The 17,415-nt window shown below is 49.5% G+C and overlaps 1 protein-coding gene across 1 annotated transcript in view; it reads left to right on the forward strand.

Annotated features, from left to right (window-relative positions):
• LOC126518177 (phospholipid-transporting ATPase ABCA3-like) overlaps positions 1-17,415 on the forward strand; it is a 75,700-nt gene that overhangs the window by 854 nt on the left and 57,431 nt on the right. Inside the window, exon 2 of the mRNA XM_055064752.1 lies at positions 11,631-11,774. Coding sequence (XP_054920727.1) covers positions 11,631-11,774 — 144 coding nt within the window. The remainder of the gene's footprint in view (positions 1-11,630; positions 11,775-17,415) is intronic.

Below are 17,415 nucleotides of genomic sequence, written 5' to 3' on the forward strand. Positions count from 1 at the left end.
GCAAAATCGGATGACTTAGCTCATCCGGTTTCGCTAAAACAACCAATCAGCGCGTGCCTTACGATGAACTATCGCTCAGGCGATAGTATCGCAGAAGTGAATCGTTTCAGAATGCAGCACCTAGTTGCTTGCGCTGTCGGTGCATTTGTGCGTTCATGCTGCAGTTCGACACGGCACTCCACCAATTCAAAGTGAAGCAATTTTTTTTGGCATTTTGCGCTGCATTTAGAGCAATTTTGGCTTAAGGCACACTGGCTGTACCGGTTGATCTGGGGCGCTATAACGTAAAACTATTCCAAACTTTTCTATTCCAATTCTGCTATCAGCCCTCCACGATTGGTCAAAAACTTTTTTCGACCACCCCCACTCCACCTGTCTGTCACGCGACGTCACGAAAACCGCGATACCTCCCCATCTGATATGATGTGTACACACTGATTATGCATGATTTGATAGAAAAAAGAAAGACAGTTATTTCTTATTCGACCCCTTTTCGCCATTAGCCCTCGGCTATTGGTAAAAAGGTTTAGGGCTGCACCCACTTCAGCTGCCTGTCACGCGACGTCACAAAACCGCAAGAACTCACCGCGTCAAAGTGACGTGTACGCGATAAAGATGCATTAATATGCCGAACAAAACTGAATTTTTTTCGGAATAGCCGTAGGCTGCCCCGTTCCGAAAGGAATGGAAGATGGCTGCCGCCGATCGCTCAGACGCTGGCTACTCGCACCTGCTTGAGAGCATGAGTGCATTTGCGTAGAATAAAACTTCTTGCGTGGCCGTGTAACGTTTTCGAGCACTTTCGGCACGTTTACACCCTCATTCTGCCAACTCTTCTTTGCTGAGGGTCCGCTTTAGCGTCATTCTTGAGCTTCCGTTGCATGCCGCCGCTATTTTCCACCAGCCACCGCAAGCTTAGTAAGGGAAAGCCGACCAATCGTAGACGCCGGCACCACCCTCTTCATCTGGTTATCGACTTTCAGTGCAGTGGCTCGGCCCCATCGAATCCGTCTCCACTTGAGCGTTCTCCTCGCCTCTTGTCAGCCAATTAGATACTACAAACCACTCAGTGTAGGCAATGTTATTCGTTTTTCAAGCAAGCAAAAGTGACCTCCTATGAACGAGGAGAGCGTTTGATTGGTCTGTTCAGACAACCCTGCGGATGACCGCCCGGTGCTTGCGTTGGCGGTTACGCAAATTTGACGTCAGGAGATTGGAATAGAAACATATTGGAATAGTTTTACGTTATAGGGCCCCTGTAGCAGTCAGCGAAAAACAGCCAGGGGAGCTATAACGTAACAGTATTCCAAACTTTTCTATTCCAATTCTGCGATCAGCCCCCCGCGATTGGTCAAAAATTTTTTGGACCACCCCCACTTCACCTGTCTGTCACCCGACGTCACGAAAACCGCGATAGCTCCCCATCTGATATGACGTGTACACACTGATTATGCACAACTTGACCGAACAAAACAAAACTAGTTATTTCTGATTCAACGCCTTTCTGCCATTAGCCTTCGGCTATTGGTCAAAAGCGTTCGGGCTTCACCCACTTTCACCTGCCTATCACGCGACCTCACAAGACCGCAAAACTCACCGTGTCAAAGTGGCATGTACGCGTTAAAGATGCATTAATATGCCGAACAAAACTGAATTTTCTTTTGAATAGCCGCAGGCTGCCCCGTTCCGAAAGGAATAAAAGATGGCTGCCGCCGATCGCTCCGGTACTGGCTACTCGTCCCTGCCGTAGAGCATGGGTTTATTTGCGTGTAAGAAAACCTTTTACGTGGCCGTGTAACGTTTTTGAGAACTTTCGGCACGTTTACGACCTCGTTCTGCCAACATTTCTTTGCTGAGAATCGGTTTTATCATCGTTAAGCTTCCGTTGCATGCCGCCGCGATTGTCGACGAGCCACCGCAAGCTATGTAAGGGAAAGCGGACCAATCGCAGACGCCGGCACTAACCTCTTCATCCGGTTATTGATTTTCAGCGCAGTGACTCGGCCACATCGAATCCTTCTCCATTTGAGCGTGCTCCTCGCCTCTTGTGAGCCAATTAGATAAGACAAGCCGCTCAGTGTAGGTATTCTTATTCGTTGTTCAAGCAAGCAAAAGTGACCTCCTATGAACGAGGAAAGCATTTGATTGGTCTGTTGAGACAACCCTGCGGGTGACCGCCCGATGCTTGCGTCGGCGGCTACGCAAATTTGACGTCAGCAGATTGGAATAAAAACATATTGGAATAGTTTTACGCTATAGGGCCCCAGGACGCTGCGGCGAATTTAGTTGGGCGTGCACCGAATCACACTAGGACATGTCTGTGACGCTTGAAATCACCCCCAACATTATTGTTCCTTATTTCGCTTTATTAGGTTGCTTATACAGCGAAGCTGTATACCTCTACTGTCAAAGCAAATTTTCGCGTCGTTGGCTTGCTAAGCAAAAAAACTCGCCATGGGTGGGCCGATCCCGGAGATAGTGCAACGCCTGCCCGATCCGCGGCGAAGGTGAAGGAGGAAGGAGTTAAACACTCCCCATACCTGGGCCGATCCCGAAGATAGAGAAACGCCGGACCGACCTGCGGTGGAGGTAAAGCAGGCGTTAAGCCTCTCCATACGTGGGCCGGTCCCGAAGATAGTGAAATGCCGGGCCGACCTGCGGCGGAGGTGAAGCAGGCGTTAAGCACTATCCATATGTGCGCCGATCCCGCTGATAGTGCGATGCCGGGCCGGCCCGCACTGGAGGTGAAGCAGGCGTTAAGCCTCTCCATAGGTGGGCCGATCCCGAAGATAGTGATATGTCGGGCGGACCCGCGGTGGAGGTGAAGTAGGCGTTAAACACTACGTGGGCCGATCGCGAAGATAGTCCGATGCCGGGCCGACTTGCGGTGGAGGTCCAGTTCGCCATTTAGGGGTCCACATACACAGCTTCGCTGGTCATCCTTCTTCAGAAAGAAGAAAGGCACCGAGTTTTTTTTTTTTTTGGCCATGCTTGCCGCGCCAGCCGCTGCGACGCAGTTAGCGGAAAACAGGTCAGCCACAGCGACGACCTCTCTCTACTTACAGGTCGTCGGTAGAGTACAGCATGTACTCTACTGAGCATAATTGTGACACATTAAAGGCCACCTTCCCCTATAGCAGTTAACTTCTTTTGGTACTGACGCTCATCGAAAACTCTACCGGCGTGTTCCAGGAGTTATAGCACATTATTACGTTGCTCATGCCGGCAAAGCGTGCAAACGATAGGACAAGGAGGAGCTCAAAGACAAGGAGCTAAGACCTCAAAAATCCAGCTTACCTAACGACATAACACACGTTTTGCACCCACGCATTTGTCTTCGGTGCGCGTAAAAGGCATTCTGTGAGCATCTGGTCTGGAGTCTGTTGTGGCCACCTCTGTTTGCGTGGTGTACTATCTCGTCGACTGAGGCCAAGTTGTGTCGAAATCCTGCAGTCGACCGTGTATTTGTGGTTCTCAAGAACAGGAAATGGCGCTCTGGGCGTCATCATCATATCTTATGTACGGTATTGTTTGCGATGCGTCCGGTTTTTTCTACGTGATGTTTGTAAAATCGAATTGATTTTGGTGCCTAAAGTCACCCATTCACCACTCTCACGTTTCACCTGTATACTCTCTTTTCCCTGTGAGGTCCAAAGACCAAAATTACACATGTTTGCAATTTATTTTTTCATGAGGCCATGCGGCGGAGCTTTGTTCAGGAACTATAGCTACTTAACTGCGGCCCCAACAACGACACAACGCACACAAAGTCTGGAATGAGCATGTTTATACAGCAAAATTTAATTTCTTCGTTTGACAAGGTGTCTAGCATCTACTTTATCAAACTGTACGTAGAGCGGAGGGCAGCATGACGAAGGCTTGTAAAGATCACTTGCAATTTAATTTAAACCTAACAATTTAAAAAACGATTACGCACTGAAACAGCGTGAGGTTGAGCAATAAAAGCAAAAACAAGTACCACGCCGAACAGCGCAGCTGGCATAGCACGTACTAGCGAGCAACCAAGCTTTAATGGCGCGAAATCTAAACCAGAAGTGTAGTCCAGTTCTTCACAACAGCCGCTTGGTGTGCTACAGTCACTTCGACCGCTGGGTTCTATGATAATGTCCCCTGTCGTTGAATTTGACTCTCAATGCTTCACCACCTTTCACGAGCAATGTAGGCGTTCTTCAGGGCGCATTTTTATCGCCTACTTTGTTTAATCTAGTGATGCGAGGGCTGGTTGTGGGTTTACAACAGGTTCACGGCATCTGATTCACTATGTATGCAGACAACGTACCATTTTGAATCGAATGTGGCGGCCCTCTCAAGAAAAGAAGCAGCAACGAAGGCAATGCATAATGCGCTCCATATACTGGAAGATTATCTGAACGAGAAAAGCATGCAGACATTTCCGGAGAAAAAAAAGGTACACCCTCCCCGTTAAGACAGTGCAAGAAACGCAAAACTTTGAGCTGTGCCCTGCTGGCCAGAAACCTGCAAAAGCTGCGGAACGACATGTCGAGATACACGGCATTCCGATTCACGGGTGCAGCTGGTCGGCTGTAACCTACGTGTAAGAAAGTCCTGCAACTTGCGAAACGCATACCGCAGAAGCATGGTGAAGCTGACACCTGTATGATTCGTACTTTGCCGTCGGCAGTGCTTACGTTTAGGGCCTCTTATGGTGTCGTATGATTTTACCTCCCCAGAGCACAATATAATAAGCTACAAATTATTTTCTGGAAGTCTCTTTCAGTCATCAAGGGTCTTTCCCGCCACGAGCGAATGGAAGGTCTGCGTCGGTACGTGGGGCTTCCACTCAGGGACATCACCTAGAGCGCAAGGAGGGACATGATCGCAGTCGCTGCTACACATGCTCTAGACAGTAGCTATCGATAACATTTGTCGGAAAATATGCTAGTGCTTCCTGCTGTCACTGCTTTTGACGACGTGCAGGTTCCAGTCAGAAAACGTGTCGCTCACCGGCAAACAAAAGACTATCCCGGCTCTTATAGAGCCAAACTAGCAGGAGGGGCTGACTTAAAGCAAAATCAGAGACGCGGCCTGGAATCTTGCAATCCCCCAAGCAGCGCTGAATGCCGTTAGTGGCAAGCAGCGAGATGTGTATATCTACCAACATCATTGATAACCAAACATTAAGGCACTTGAACTGCAGGCCATCTTAACTCCCATGGAGAGGCTGAGAACACAGGTAGGGAAAACTATAGAAGACCACATAAAACAGTTCACAATTTTCACCGACTCCTTGGGCGCCCTAACTGCACTGACGGAGGCACCCAGAGTCGGTACGTGGCCGTATAATGTTTAGGCAACGTGTACTTGCCTTCGTCGGGATTACGGAATCGGTGGGAGAATCGACTGGCTCCCGGGACACTCGGGCATCATCAGCAACTGCGTGGCCAGCAGTGCACCGAGCGAGATGTCATTTTTCTGCTGGTATCCCCTGTACCCACTCCTTTTCGCTTCTGGACGCTTAGACGCGGAAGAGGAGCGTAAAGGTCCCAAAGTGCAAGGAAATCTCGAGCTGAAGGCAGGGGTTCTGCACAATGGCCACCCTTTGCCCAAGGTGCTCTCTCCGGGCGCGCAAGTCCTCGTGCATAAGCCAGGATGATCTGAACACTCTTCTCAGATGCCCTGGCTGAGTAGCGCGCATACCCGGCTTCAATGAAGGCGCGAAGTCACCAGAGGCAATGCCTGGCGAACGAAGGGAAAGGCGGGACAGAGCCGAACGTGATGCTCGGTGCTCGTCCGACGGTCAGGCACCCATTTGGGGACTGCCGCGATCTCGCTATTGTAAGAGAGAAACACAAGGGACGTGGCATTACTTCACAAGAGACATTGGATTGGATTGAATAACTTTAATGAGAGGTCCTGCGAGCTACGGGACGCTAGGTCCCATAGAACGGGCTGCTCCCACGTTGGGACCGGGAGTTGTAACTCCCTGGCCGCATCGTGGGCTCGCTGGACGGCCCATAGCTGCCCCGCCAGGTCCGTGCTGCGTAATGCTTCTTGTAGCCTGGCGGAGTCTTGATCCTTGTTTGCGTGGGTCCGACCACACGGCCAGAGCAAGTGATGTACGTCTAGTGTGCTATGGCAATTTTCGCAATATTATGTTTTGTATAGGTCAGTCATGTAGTGGTGTAGTCTGTTCCGCGTGGGGTACGTGTTTGTTTGAAGCATTCTGAACGTGAGGGCTTGAGGCCTGGTGAGCTTATTGTGAGGTGTGCTGTATATTCTGCAGTCTAGATAAAAGTGCTTTCTTATCTCGTTATATGTGGAGGGAGGGTCCCGATTCTCGCTGGGATGGTCACGACCAGAATAGGTGGCGTCGCGGTGGGTTAGGTCTCGCGCGCTCCTGTGAGCCATCTCATTGAGATTGCGAGGGGCGTCCTCGATATCTGCGAGGTGTGCCGGGAACCAGCAGATGGTGTGATGCTGCAGCGGTGCGGATCTATTGATTATTTGTAGAGCTTGGCTTGCAATTGCTCCTTTCTGAAAGGCTTTGACAGCCGAACATGAATCGCTGTAGACGTGGGTGGTGGTCGGGTCTGTGAGCGCGAGTGCGATGGCGACCTGTTCTGCTATCTCGGACTTGTGGGTCTTGACTGTGAGAGCGTTTGTGACTTGACCTTGCTTATTGATCGTGGTGGCAACGAAAGCCTTCCTGGTCGGGTATTGTGCCGCGTCTACGAAACAGGCTAAGATCTTCTTATCACGTATTTCGCGCAGGATGAACGATCCGCGTGCCAGCCTTCTGGGTTGATGGTGCGCGGGATTCATGTTCCGCGGGAGTGGGCGAACCGTGTAGGAGTTGCGTGTGTCCGTCGGAACGCTTTGATATAGGTTCTCCATTACTGTGGTGTCATGACCTAGTTTGGCTAGGATTTCTCTACCTGGTTTGGTTCCAGAGAGTCTTGTCCATTGAGCCCGTTCTTGAGCTTCGGCGATTTCTTCAAGTGTATTGTGCACCCCCAGTTGCAGCAGGAGCTCTGTCTCGGTGTTCTTGGGAATTCCCAGCGCTAGTTTGACTAGCTTCCTCAGTTGTACATTGAGTTAGTCCTCCGCTACCTTCCATCTGTGCATGGCCGCCTCGTAGGTGAAGTGGCATAGCGCAAAGGCTAGTGTTAGCTTCAGGAGATTTTCTTCCTTAAGGCCGTGTTGCCTGTTTGCTACGCGTCGTATGAGATTCAAGGCATTATTCGACTTCGTCACGATCTTCTCCACTGTCGCGGCGTTAGAGCCGTTGCTCTCAATGAGCATTCCAAGGACTCTGATTTTGCTGACATGTGGAATGGTTCCTCCGTCTTTTGTTCTGAGAGTAATGGAATGTGTGTCTCTGATTTCGTTCTTTGGCTTGGGACCGCTTCTCGATGGTTTGTAGACGAGGAGCTCCGACTTCGCAAGCGAACACCGCAGGCCGGTGGGAGCAAGGTATTCCTCGATCGCGTCGATCGCTTGCTGCAGAGCGCTTTCAATTGATCCCAGGCTACCTCCGGGGACCCAAAGCGTTACGTCATCTGCGTATATCGTGTATTTAACGTTCTCGATTTGATCCAGTTTCTTGCCTAGGCCGGCTAGCGCAAGATTAAAAAGCGTCGGAGAGATGACTGAACCTTGTTGTGTGCCCTTGCCACCGAGTTTGCATTTCTGGGACTTGATTTCCCCTAGACGGAGGGTGGCCGTTCTGTCGCCCAGGAACGATTTTGTGTAAGCGTAGAGTCTCGTGCCGAGGTCGAGGTTGGAGATCGTGTCGAGTATGTAGTCATGTGATAAGTTATCGAATGCCTTTCGAGGTCTAGCCCTAGGATTACTCTCGCGTCTCTCGTGTCTGCGTCAATGATCTCATGCTTGAGGAGCTTCATGGCGTCTTGGGTGGATAGTCCGGGTCTAAAGCCGATCATTGCTGCGGGGTAGACATCTTTTTCTTCGAGATGCCTCGAGAGCCTGTTTAGAACAGCGTGCTCGGCTACCTTGCCGACGCAAGACGTCAGCAAGATAGGTCTGAGGTTATTGATGTTGGGCGCCTTGCCCGGCTTTGGGATGAGCACGATTAGGGCCGTTTTCCAATCTTCGGGTAGGGCTCCATTCCTCCAGATTTTGTTGATTTCCTCTGTGAGGGTTTCGATTGAGGTTTCGTCGAGGTTTCTAAGTGCCTTGTTAGTTACGCCGTCCGGCCCCGGCGCTGACTTGCTGTTTAGATTCTGAAGTGCCGTACGTATCTCTTCGGTTGAGAATTCCCGATCTAGCTCTGGGTTGGCTTTGCCGCGATATGCTTCGGCGGTCGTGCCTCTAGCATTTTTGGCCAGCGGGAGGTACTTGTCGGCGAGACGGTCAATGAGCTCATTTTCAGTGGTAATTTTGAGTTCCTCGTGCATGATCCTGTTCAGCGTACGACCCTGGTCCGCTTTGGTTCTGGTTCTGTCTAAAAGATGCTTGAGCAGTTGCCACGTCGTCCCGCTGTTGATGCGGCCGTCCGCGGCGTCGCACACCTCGTTCCATTGCTGGTTAGATAGTTGCGCGCAATATTCTGCAATCAGCCGGTTGAGGGAAGAAATTCTTTTCCTCAGCCGTCGATTGTGTCTTTGTTCTTTCCATCTCTTGGTGAGCGATTGTTTGGCTTCGAGCATGTGAGCCAGTCGGCTGTCCATGCTTTGAACGAGGAGATCTGTCTGTATTTCCTTCGTGGCCGCCTTAATGTCGGCCTTTAGTTGCGACGTCCATTGTTCAATTGATTCATTGCCTGTTCGACGTTCGTGTCTGAACTCGCGGAACTTGTCCCAGTCGACGTACGTCATTTTTCTGGGTTCTCTAGATGGGGTGTCAATCGCTGTCTCAGCAATGTGATGATCGCTGCCCAAATCCTCGAAGAGATTGTTCCACTGATAGTTTGGAACGTTGCGGACGAAAGTGAGATCTGGCGTTGTGTCGCGGTTGACCGAGTTACCCGTTCTTGTGGGGTATGCGGCGTTCGTGATGAGCGTTAGGTCAAGTTCATCGGCGTCGTTTAGTAAGTACTTGCTCTTGGCTCTGCTGGCGACGTATCCCCAGGCCGTGTTAGGGGCGTTGAAGTCCCCGGCCACGATCATGGGGTTGTCGCAGGCACGCTTGCGGGCGAGCTGGAGTATTTGCCTAAATTTTTGTGCTCTGTGCCTGTCGACGGCAGGCGAACTATAACATCCATAAAGTTTGTGTGCGAAGTTGATTTGAACAGCGGGTTATGCATTTGTGGCTTCAATATATTTGTTTACCTTGTGCTCATAACTATTGGCAATCACATCTGGGTAGACCACCGAGGGATTCTTTTCATTAAAGTTCATTCTCTCTTTAGTTATTGCAGACTTTCGTGGTGACTAATGTTCGGAACACCAGGTGCATTGAGTGGTGAGAGGAAAAAGGTGACTACGACAAAAAGTGTGTGTATGTAAGTGCAGTGCTTGGCGAAGACGACCATGATGAAGTATGCCACACGAGAGGGCAACAGGGGTAACGAACTTAAAAAAGAAACAGGAGCCAATTAAAGAACTACACGAAACCCTGAAAACCAATCACCTGCTGTAGCACAGATGCGCGACAGTACACAAAATTCAAAGAACCAGTACTGTACAACCACGAAGCCACGATATGAAGAAAGAGACGAAGCGCTTTGGGAAAACGCAGCGGAGTTTCAAGGAGCAGCCAAGTAGAAAGGTCGGTCACTGGACCACAAAATGAAGACGGACCGTCGGGTTCCACACCCGAGCCACCAAAGCAGCCAACCTATTCCTTCGCTTCAAGACTTCGCCAGACCACGGACCGGAGGCCCGTGGATACCTATGCCCATGTGCAGAGCGTCAGTGGTTGGGATACGCCCACGGTATTACGTAGAGCTTCCTAGACAGACCGTCCTGGTCTACAGGTTCCCGCTGCGGCGCCTGCGTTTCCTGAGGTGGCTCGACACAAACGCTCCTCCCTAATACATGACCCGGAACTCAACATTACGACTGCTGTGGTGAGCTCATCATCGCTTCAAACATCGCTCTGCAGAGGTAGTCTGTTCTTGCTTTGGTAGAACTGCCTGCTCCCAAGTCCTTTGTTTGGCACCAAATTGTGCTGTAATGCAGTAATAATGAGTTTCCATTACGCAGCATGGTGTTAACTGTTTTGCTAGGGTCTGTTAGTTGCTTCCCCGTTCTTTTATCCATTAAAAAGTGTATGTTTCTGAGTGCGAACAAACGACTTTGTTCCTAATTGGGTGCTTTGAGTTTCTGCCCCAGTAACCTGCCGCACAGCCTAAATAGGAAAACCTACATTGTAAGGTCCACTCGTTACAGGCGCGGAACAGAATTTCGTGGCAGGATGATACCTGCTTTCCCGAGTAGATTGGTTAGTGCCCCTTGTCCCGGGTTGATGCATTGCAATCATATACCGTGTGTCCCAGCTAACATTAGCCAATCTGCCCAACAAAACTGCTAACGAAACGGCGCCAGGTGCAATTATAAAATCTGCGTTCTTAGGTTTTCAGGTGTGTGACGACCGAATACAGTGTGTCATCGGATCATATCTTGGCATAGCTTATCTTGCATGTTTTTTTCATGAGATTTGCTAGCCTTTGCGCCTTTGCTAGGACACCTTATATAACATCTTTTACAGTGGTAGAAGAAGGTACGAGCTGCTACGAAATCGTTCTTATAATCTGTCTGCTATACCACTCCTGCACTCTTTTAAACATATTAAACTAAACGTGTTAAGCTTGCATAACCTGCGATCATGGCATAATAATTAGAGCACTGGACTGCTGGGCTGAAGATGGGTTCGATAGCAATATCAGCCACACATATTTAGAGCATTCTGTGCAGACTTCACCATCTTTTGAGGTGTCTAACAGAAAACTCGAGGTAACTTGAGCGTACTTGATTGCGTCACACAGTGCGCATAATTACCAGTGAGGCACGAAGCATTTAAATGTGACTTTGAAAAATCAAAGAGTGTAAGGCGCGCATGTTGAATGCGCAGGCAGATATTGCAGTTACCACAGTCTAGCTATGCTGCCACATGGTTAGAAAGTTAGCAGATTTAGGTCCTCACCTACTTTTTCTAAAAGCTAAGCTTCTTTAGCGAACCCTCCTTCACTTTTCTTACTGTGGCTGTTGGTTGTTGCTGCCTCGCCGTACAGCTCATATAAAAAAAATATGAACTACGTGCCTAATGGCGGGATCCAACCTCACTCGCACAGCGTCGCAGCCCGACGCTTTAACCGATAAGTCACAAACGAACGTCTACTAATACCGTGCCAACTCCAACTAACCCTTTGAGACTATCAACCGTTATATCACCTTCCATAACACGGGTGTGCGACAGCTCATGCTTCGCCTTTAGACCAGGCGTCAAGGGGCTTCGTCTGGAGAGCTTGTTACGGAGAGTGTATGGTTTATACGAGCACTTTTGGCATCACCTTGCACTCGCATTGCAATACCAAAGAAACTAATGCTGGTTTTAGCACTCTGTGTATTTGTACAAAGCTTCGCTATATGTGTTTTTGAAAAATAGCGCTGGCTCTGTCATCTTTTTCTGTGTTTCCTTTCCCGTGATGATCTTTACCATTCTTTTGCGTTTCTTCTGGATTCCAGGTCCCGTTACCATCCTAATAGTCACCGGTCTGGTGTACGCGACTACGTCAGCTTTGCCGCACTATGTGGCACTTAGCATTGCTCCTTACACCCTGCTTTGCTTGTTCTTCAAGATATGGAGGAACGAAGAGAAGACCAAGCAGTGTGAGTTCCAGCTGAAAGAGAATCTCATCGAAGAGGGTGCAGTATTTTTTTTCCTTTTTGCGCAGACGAACGGCTCATTCCAGCTGCACAGTTGTGTGCAGTGTTCATTATCCCATCGGGGTCTCTAAGACATAGTGCGTAAACGCAGCCTGGCACGCGTCAGCCGTGACACAACGCTAGATAGAACGATGCATTCGTAGTTTCCTTAGAGGACGCGCGTATCTGCTACATCATTGACCGGTTTTCTTTTAGAGAGCAGATTTTTCATTACAATTGTCATCCTATCGGAGACTCGGCATATTCGAACCACGAACGTTCCCTGCCGCCACTAGAGTTCTTGGAACTAATGTCGATCCTTCCTCTCTTACTTAACAATCATGCAGCGCCTATCATTAAAAAGTAGAACGCCGGCAAATAACAGAAAGAAAAAAGTAAGTTCTCGTTCCCATCGAATTCAAAGAAAATTTGGGAGTGGCGGGTTATCAACCAATGTCCTGGTGAAGAAAACGCATTGATGAAATTACTGCCTGTGCGAAAATTCCTAAAAAGTGCCGGATAGCGTTATATGCTGCGAATATTCCAAACAGACTTGTCATAAGTTATATACAAGGAACATATGAAGGCATGTGGTTAAATTATAAGAAACTGATATTCTTAATCCAACATGTAAAAAAAACAGCTTCGCATGAAATCGGGATGTAATTCCGCACGGTCGCACAAGTCTACTGAAATTTCTTTCCACGCTGGGTCGTTCTTGTAGCCTCTGGCGATGGTTAAGCTCGATAACAGCAGTTTTCTCCAAAGCCTTGGTTTCACAAGCTGAAAGAGTATTCTAACGCCAACCGAAGCAAGGCAAAAGTACATGCCAAAGTGACGACCCTTGTAATGGCCAACTAGATTTGAAAAATAGGCGCCCCTGACTAGCAACGCCTGCGCACATGCTATGATTACTTTCCTTTTATTGCGCCTACAATTGCAGAAAAACCCGAGATGCACTCGCGTCTCTAGTGCCGGCGCCATCGTACTCTCACAGTCAGCGGTGAATGGGCGGCTTGAGCGTAGAGAGGCAGAGAGACAATACATTTTCCGATAATGCAATTCAAAGTACAGACCTTCGGTTTGAAATTCTCATTGCCCATTAGGGTAACGTATTCTGTAAGTGTCAACCTTGTGCACTATCCTTTACGGCCGCGCATAATTGCCTGGAGCTGACCGTGGTCTACCCAATGAAAAACATTGCCTTGGGGCGCCTGCCACTCTCTCACTCCTACCCAGACTCAGCCAATCAGCACTTTCACGGCAGCTGAAATCGACATTCCACTAGATGGACACTTCCAGATTACAACCCCCTGCTTGACCAGCACAGCACTTCTTGGATGTGCTTAACAAGGGCATGGACGAAAATAGAGGTTTCGGTTCGGGGACTGAGCCAATCATTTTGAGACGTTAGATGCAGGGCAGGGCGGAACTCTGGTAAGTGTACTGGTATGGGACTCGAGTTTTGGGACACTTTCATAGTCGGTGTGTGAAAGATACGAAGTGCGCGTTGTGAGGGCGGGTTGGGGGATGTGTTGACTTGGTAGACTGTGAGCGGGGTAATGCGGGAGTAGGACTGTGCACGCCTATTCATGGGCGCCAGCTGGCAGGTCGTGTTCATGGGGGGCTGCTGCAGGTTATGTTCGCCTAGTTTCGGTGATTTCTTTAGCACGCGATGTTCTGTCGAGGCTATTGTGTTCAGATACACCAGGGGCGTGCGCTGAGTGCGTTTCACTGTAAGACTGAGGGCAGCGTAATGCCCTCAACTGCACTCAAGCGTTTAGAGCTAAAAACCCTAGTTTTCAACTCTGCAGCTGCGTGCATATGCGACACCGTGGTGCACACCAGCTGGTGCGCACCGTGGTCTTAGAGGAAGGCACGGTTTACTTGAAGTTGCAAACGTTAGTGATTTTCCTTGCGTCTCATTTCCCGCTCCATAAAAGCACGGCTCTTCTCATCAGGAAACCATTGCGAGATTCCCAATGCGATTCCAGGGCGCTGTTAGGGCTGTGCAGTGGCTGGGGCATTCCTTGTGTCGCTCCTAATCGTCCCCCCGCGTATCACAACATCGCCTCAGGTAATCAGTAGAACGCTAAACCACGGTGTTGCTACGGTGTTCCTTTCAGTACCTCGACCTTTGGGAGAAACCACACACTTTGGAAATAGCCCAGTGGCGACTACCAGGCGTATCAGTACGCGGGCGTAATGAGTACCGCCAATGGCGTCAAGACGAGACCGACGGGAAACCCTAGCCGTTAGTCGGGGCACTGTGAAACATTATTTACCTTTTGTAATTTGGCATTTACTGTTCCTACCGGAGCATGCACACAGTAGCTCAGTAGGAATACAAGTGGCTTAAAGTGTGTGCGTACACCCCTGCTGGTAGCAGGGGTCACGCTGGCCTGGCTCCGCCACCGAGGCTATCTAGCATAGCATTGGCAAAATACAAAAGGCGCTGCCGTAATTTACAGCGAAGCTCTTAAGGGCTAGTTTCCCTAGGATCTTGCCCGTGTGTGGACAAAAACTCCCCATACGGGGGCCGATCACTAAGATAGATCCCTAGGCTAGGCCGACCCGCAGCGGAGGTGATGCAGGCGTTAAGCAATCCCATACGTGGGCCCTTCCTGAAGATGGTGTAATACCGGGCTGATCCGCGGCAGAGGTGAAGCAGGCGTTAAGCACTGCCCGTATGTGTGCCGATCCCGAGATGGTACAATGCCGGGGTGACCCGCAAGGGAGATGCAATTCTTCATTAAGGGGCCCACATACACAGCTTCGCTGGACATCCTTCTTTGCAAAGGGAAATGACACCGAGTTTCTTTTTTGCTATTTTTTAGCTGGACGGGGGCGAAGGCTCCACCAACTTGGTACCTGATTCCGTTTCAATGCTTCCTGGCCCACCGTTTCTCAATTACCCGCCTGGAGTGCTATTGAAAGCATTTTCGAGTTCTGCCATATTGTCAAGCTCGTTAATGGTGCCACCTCTAAGCCACCAGAAAGGCCATAGCGGCCCTCTGGGCCTTCTCTTGGCCAATGAAGGCTGACGAGATTATGAATACAAAAATATTGCGCAATTTGTGAATGTCCAGAAAATGGTGCAAGAATATGACAGTTGCATGAACTGCACGGCGGCGCCATCGAGACAGTGTCTTCGTTACTCGTTGGAGTTTATGGTTCTCAGCCGGTAGAGGGCGAAAGTAGTGGCGGTCCAGTGGCGCCCGTTTCTTTTTCTTTATGTTAAATTGATTTATTGGTAAACTGAGAACATATGGTAGTTTTATGTGAGCTTTCCCAACAGTGTCTCAAACTTTTTAGCGCATAACGGGGGAAAATTATTCGTCCCGCTTGTAACACGGTATAGCAGTCGTGCAAGAACAATTTCTGCTTTTCTTCCTCGAAATCAGAAAACTAGGGTTGGGAACACCTTATATTACTTATTCCAGTACGGCCTGCTTTTCTTATACACAAAGGCTAAGACGATGAAAGTCTGATGGATGGCCCCTAACTTCTTTTATCTGGAGCATGGAGAATGGAAGCAAAATATGAGAGGCCCGGACGTCACGTTTTTGAAGCCGGGAATTCAGCCATGCTCATATGTCATCTCCCTTTGCGCCAACAACGAGCTCGCCTGAGCAGATAGACCCGAACTTTGAACTTGCATTGCTACAAACCGCCGGAAGTGTGTGCTGCCGACACGCATCAGAACCACGCCTACGAAACACAGGTTTAGTGAAGAGGACGCGCTCCTGAGCTTTTCCATGCCACGTTGAAGACGACGACGAAGACTGGAGTGGGTGTGTTGCTGGCTTACACCCACACTCACAGACCGAAAACATACCTTTCAAGCTTACACCCGACGCTGCAGAGTCAGCTTGTCTAGGCTGCAGCTTGTCTAGTCTCACGAACAGAATGTGCTGCGAAAAAGAAACTCGCCGAAAAACTTATCTCATTTTCGGAGGGTGACCAGCAGCGAGAGCTTCAGGAGCGTGGTTGCTATCGCAAGGCTGGTGTTTCGTGCATGAGTCCCAGTGCTCCTTTGCGAAAAACACACTCTCCAACACGTATGTGCTGCTCGGCGCATCTCCTGCGCTCTCCTTCCTCCATGATCTAGGGATATTGTGGGCCCCTACAGCCCTTAAAAGAAACAAAGGTAGCGCCATCTCCTCTATTCTCCTCCTGCGCCGGCGTTAGCACCCTTACGCGGTGCTGAAGTAGCAGACGCTTTCCGAAAACGCTCTCGGCGTTCTCCGTGCGTCTCCCTTCAAGGCTAAGCAAGCGGCGGGAATACAAACCGCGAAGCTATATCGCTAGTCGGCACCGTTTTTCGGCGTCGCAGATCGCTTTCTAGATCGGTCAGCGCGGCGCTGCAGCCACCCAAGTACGTTTGATTATGGTTCGTAATGGTTTGAGGCAAATTGATAAGGCGTAAAAGAGGTATAACGGCTTAGAATGGTCGGAACCTCATCAGCGCAGCTGTTTTCCTACGTGCCGTCGCCGATTCATAATGTTCGGCGAAAAACTCAAGAGGTGCCTAGTCCAAAGATCGTCGAACACTCGTCAGGCGACGGTGATACATTGTCAAATAAACAGCTACTCGCCTAAGGTTCAAAAAGACATAAAACACAAAATCGCATTTCAAGACCGCTACGGGTCCCTTGCTCACAATGAAAATGAGCGCAAGAGGAGGCCATTATTCATGTGTTAGGTGGCGCAAAGTGGCGCATGTATACTTCGGGGAGGTTAGCCCGTGTCCTGTTAACCGCGTTTCTGGTCGTTTGAATATCTAAAGATTCTAAGAATAACCTTGAGGATAGTCGTTTCTCTGTCGCAATTATGCTCGCAGCATCCAAATCAATGATGCGGTTCGTAGCCATGTGATGATTCGTCATGGCTATTCAACTTGCATTACCCTTCCTTACATGGGTATGGTGCTGCTGAATCCTTCTTTTAAAATTCCCAGATTCAGCTGTGTAGAGTGCGTCACAACTCTTGCACGGAATCTTGTAGATTGCTCTCAGAAATCTTGACCTTTCCAAAGGGACTTTCACGCGTACGAGCTTCGGTTTTAGTTTTTTCTTTTTTTTTTGGCACGTGTGCGCTTTTTACGCCGTATCTGTCAAAATCTATTGCCACTGCCTCACTGATGCCTTGCGCGTCAGGAACAGCCGCCTGTTTCTGCTTCTCTTTTTTTTTTTTTAACCTAGCGTGTTAGTAACGGAAGACCGCAATGCTTGAGTTCTCAGAAGCTGTGCTGAATAGCCGTTATTGGCGAGGTCCTTCCTTACCACGGCTAGCCGTCGCTTGCGCAGTCCAGGCTCGGAGCAGGTGCACAGCGCGCGTGAGAACAGTGAAGCAACAACGGAGCGTTTCTGGCCTATAGGATGCACAGAGTCGAACCTCACATACTTCCCCGTGTTCGTCGGCTTCCTATACACACTGTATGCGACGCCCTTGGCAAAACATGTTCTCAGGACATCCAGCGAAGGAATCTTTCCATTGTTTGCTTCTTCCATGGTGAACTGGGTACTTGGTATAAAAGAGTTCAGATGCTCATGGAAAGGCAACACGTCTTGGCGTCGAATCACACAAAACCAGTCATCTTTTA

This window comes from Dermacentor andersoni, chromosome 11 (assembly GCF_023375885.2).
Source record: "Dermacentor andersoni chromosome 11, qqDerAnde1_hic_scaffold, whole genome shotgun sequence".
NCBI lineage: Eukaryota > Metazoa > Arthropoda > Arachnida > Ixodida > Ixodidae > Dermacentor > Dermacentor andersoni.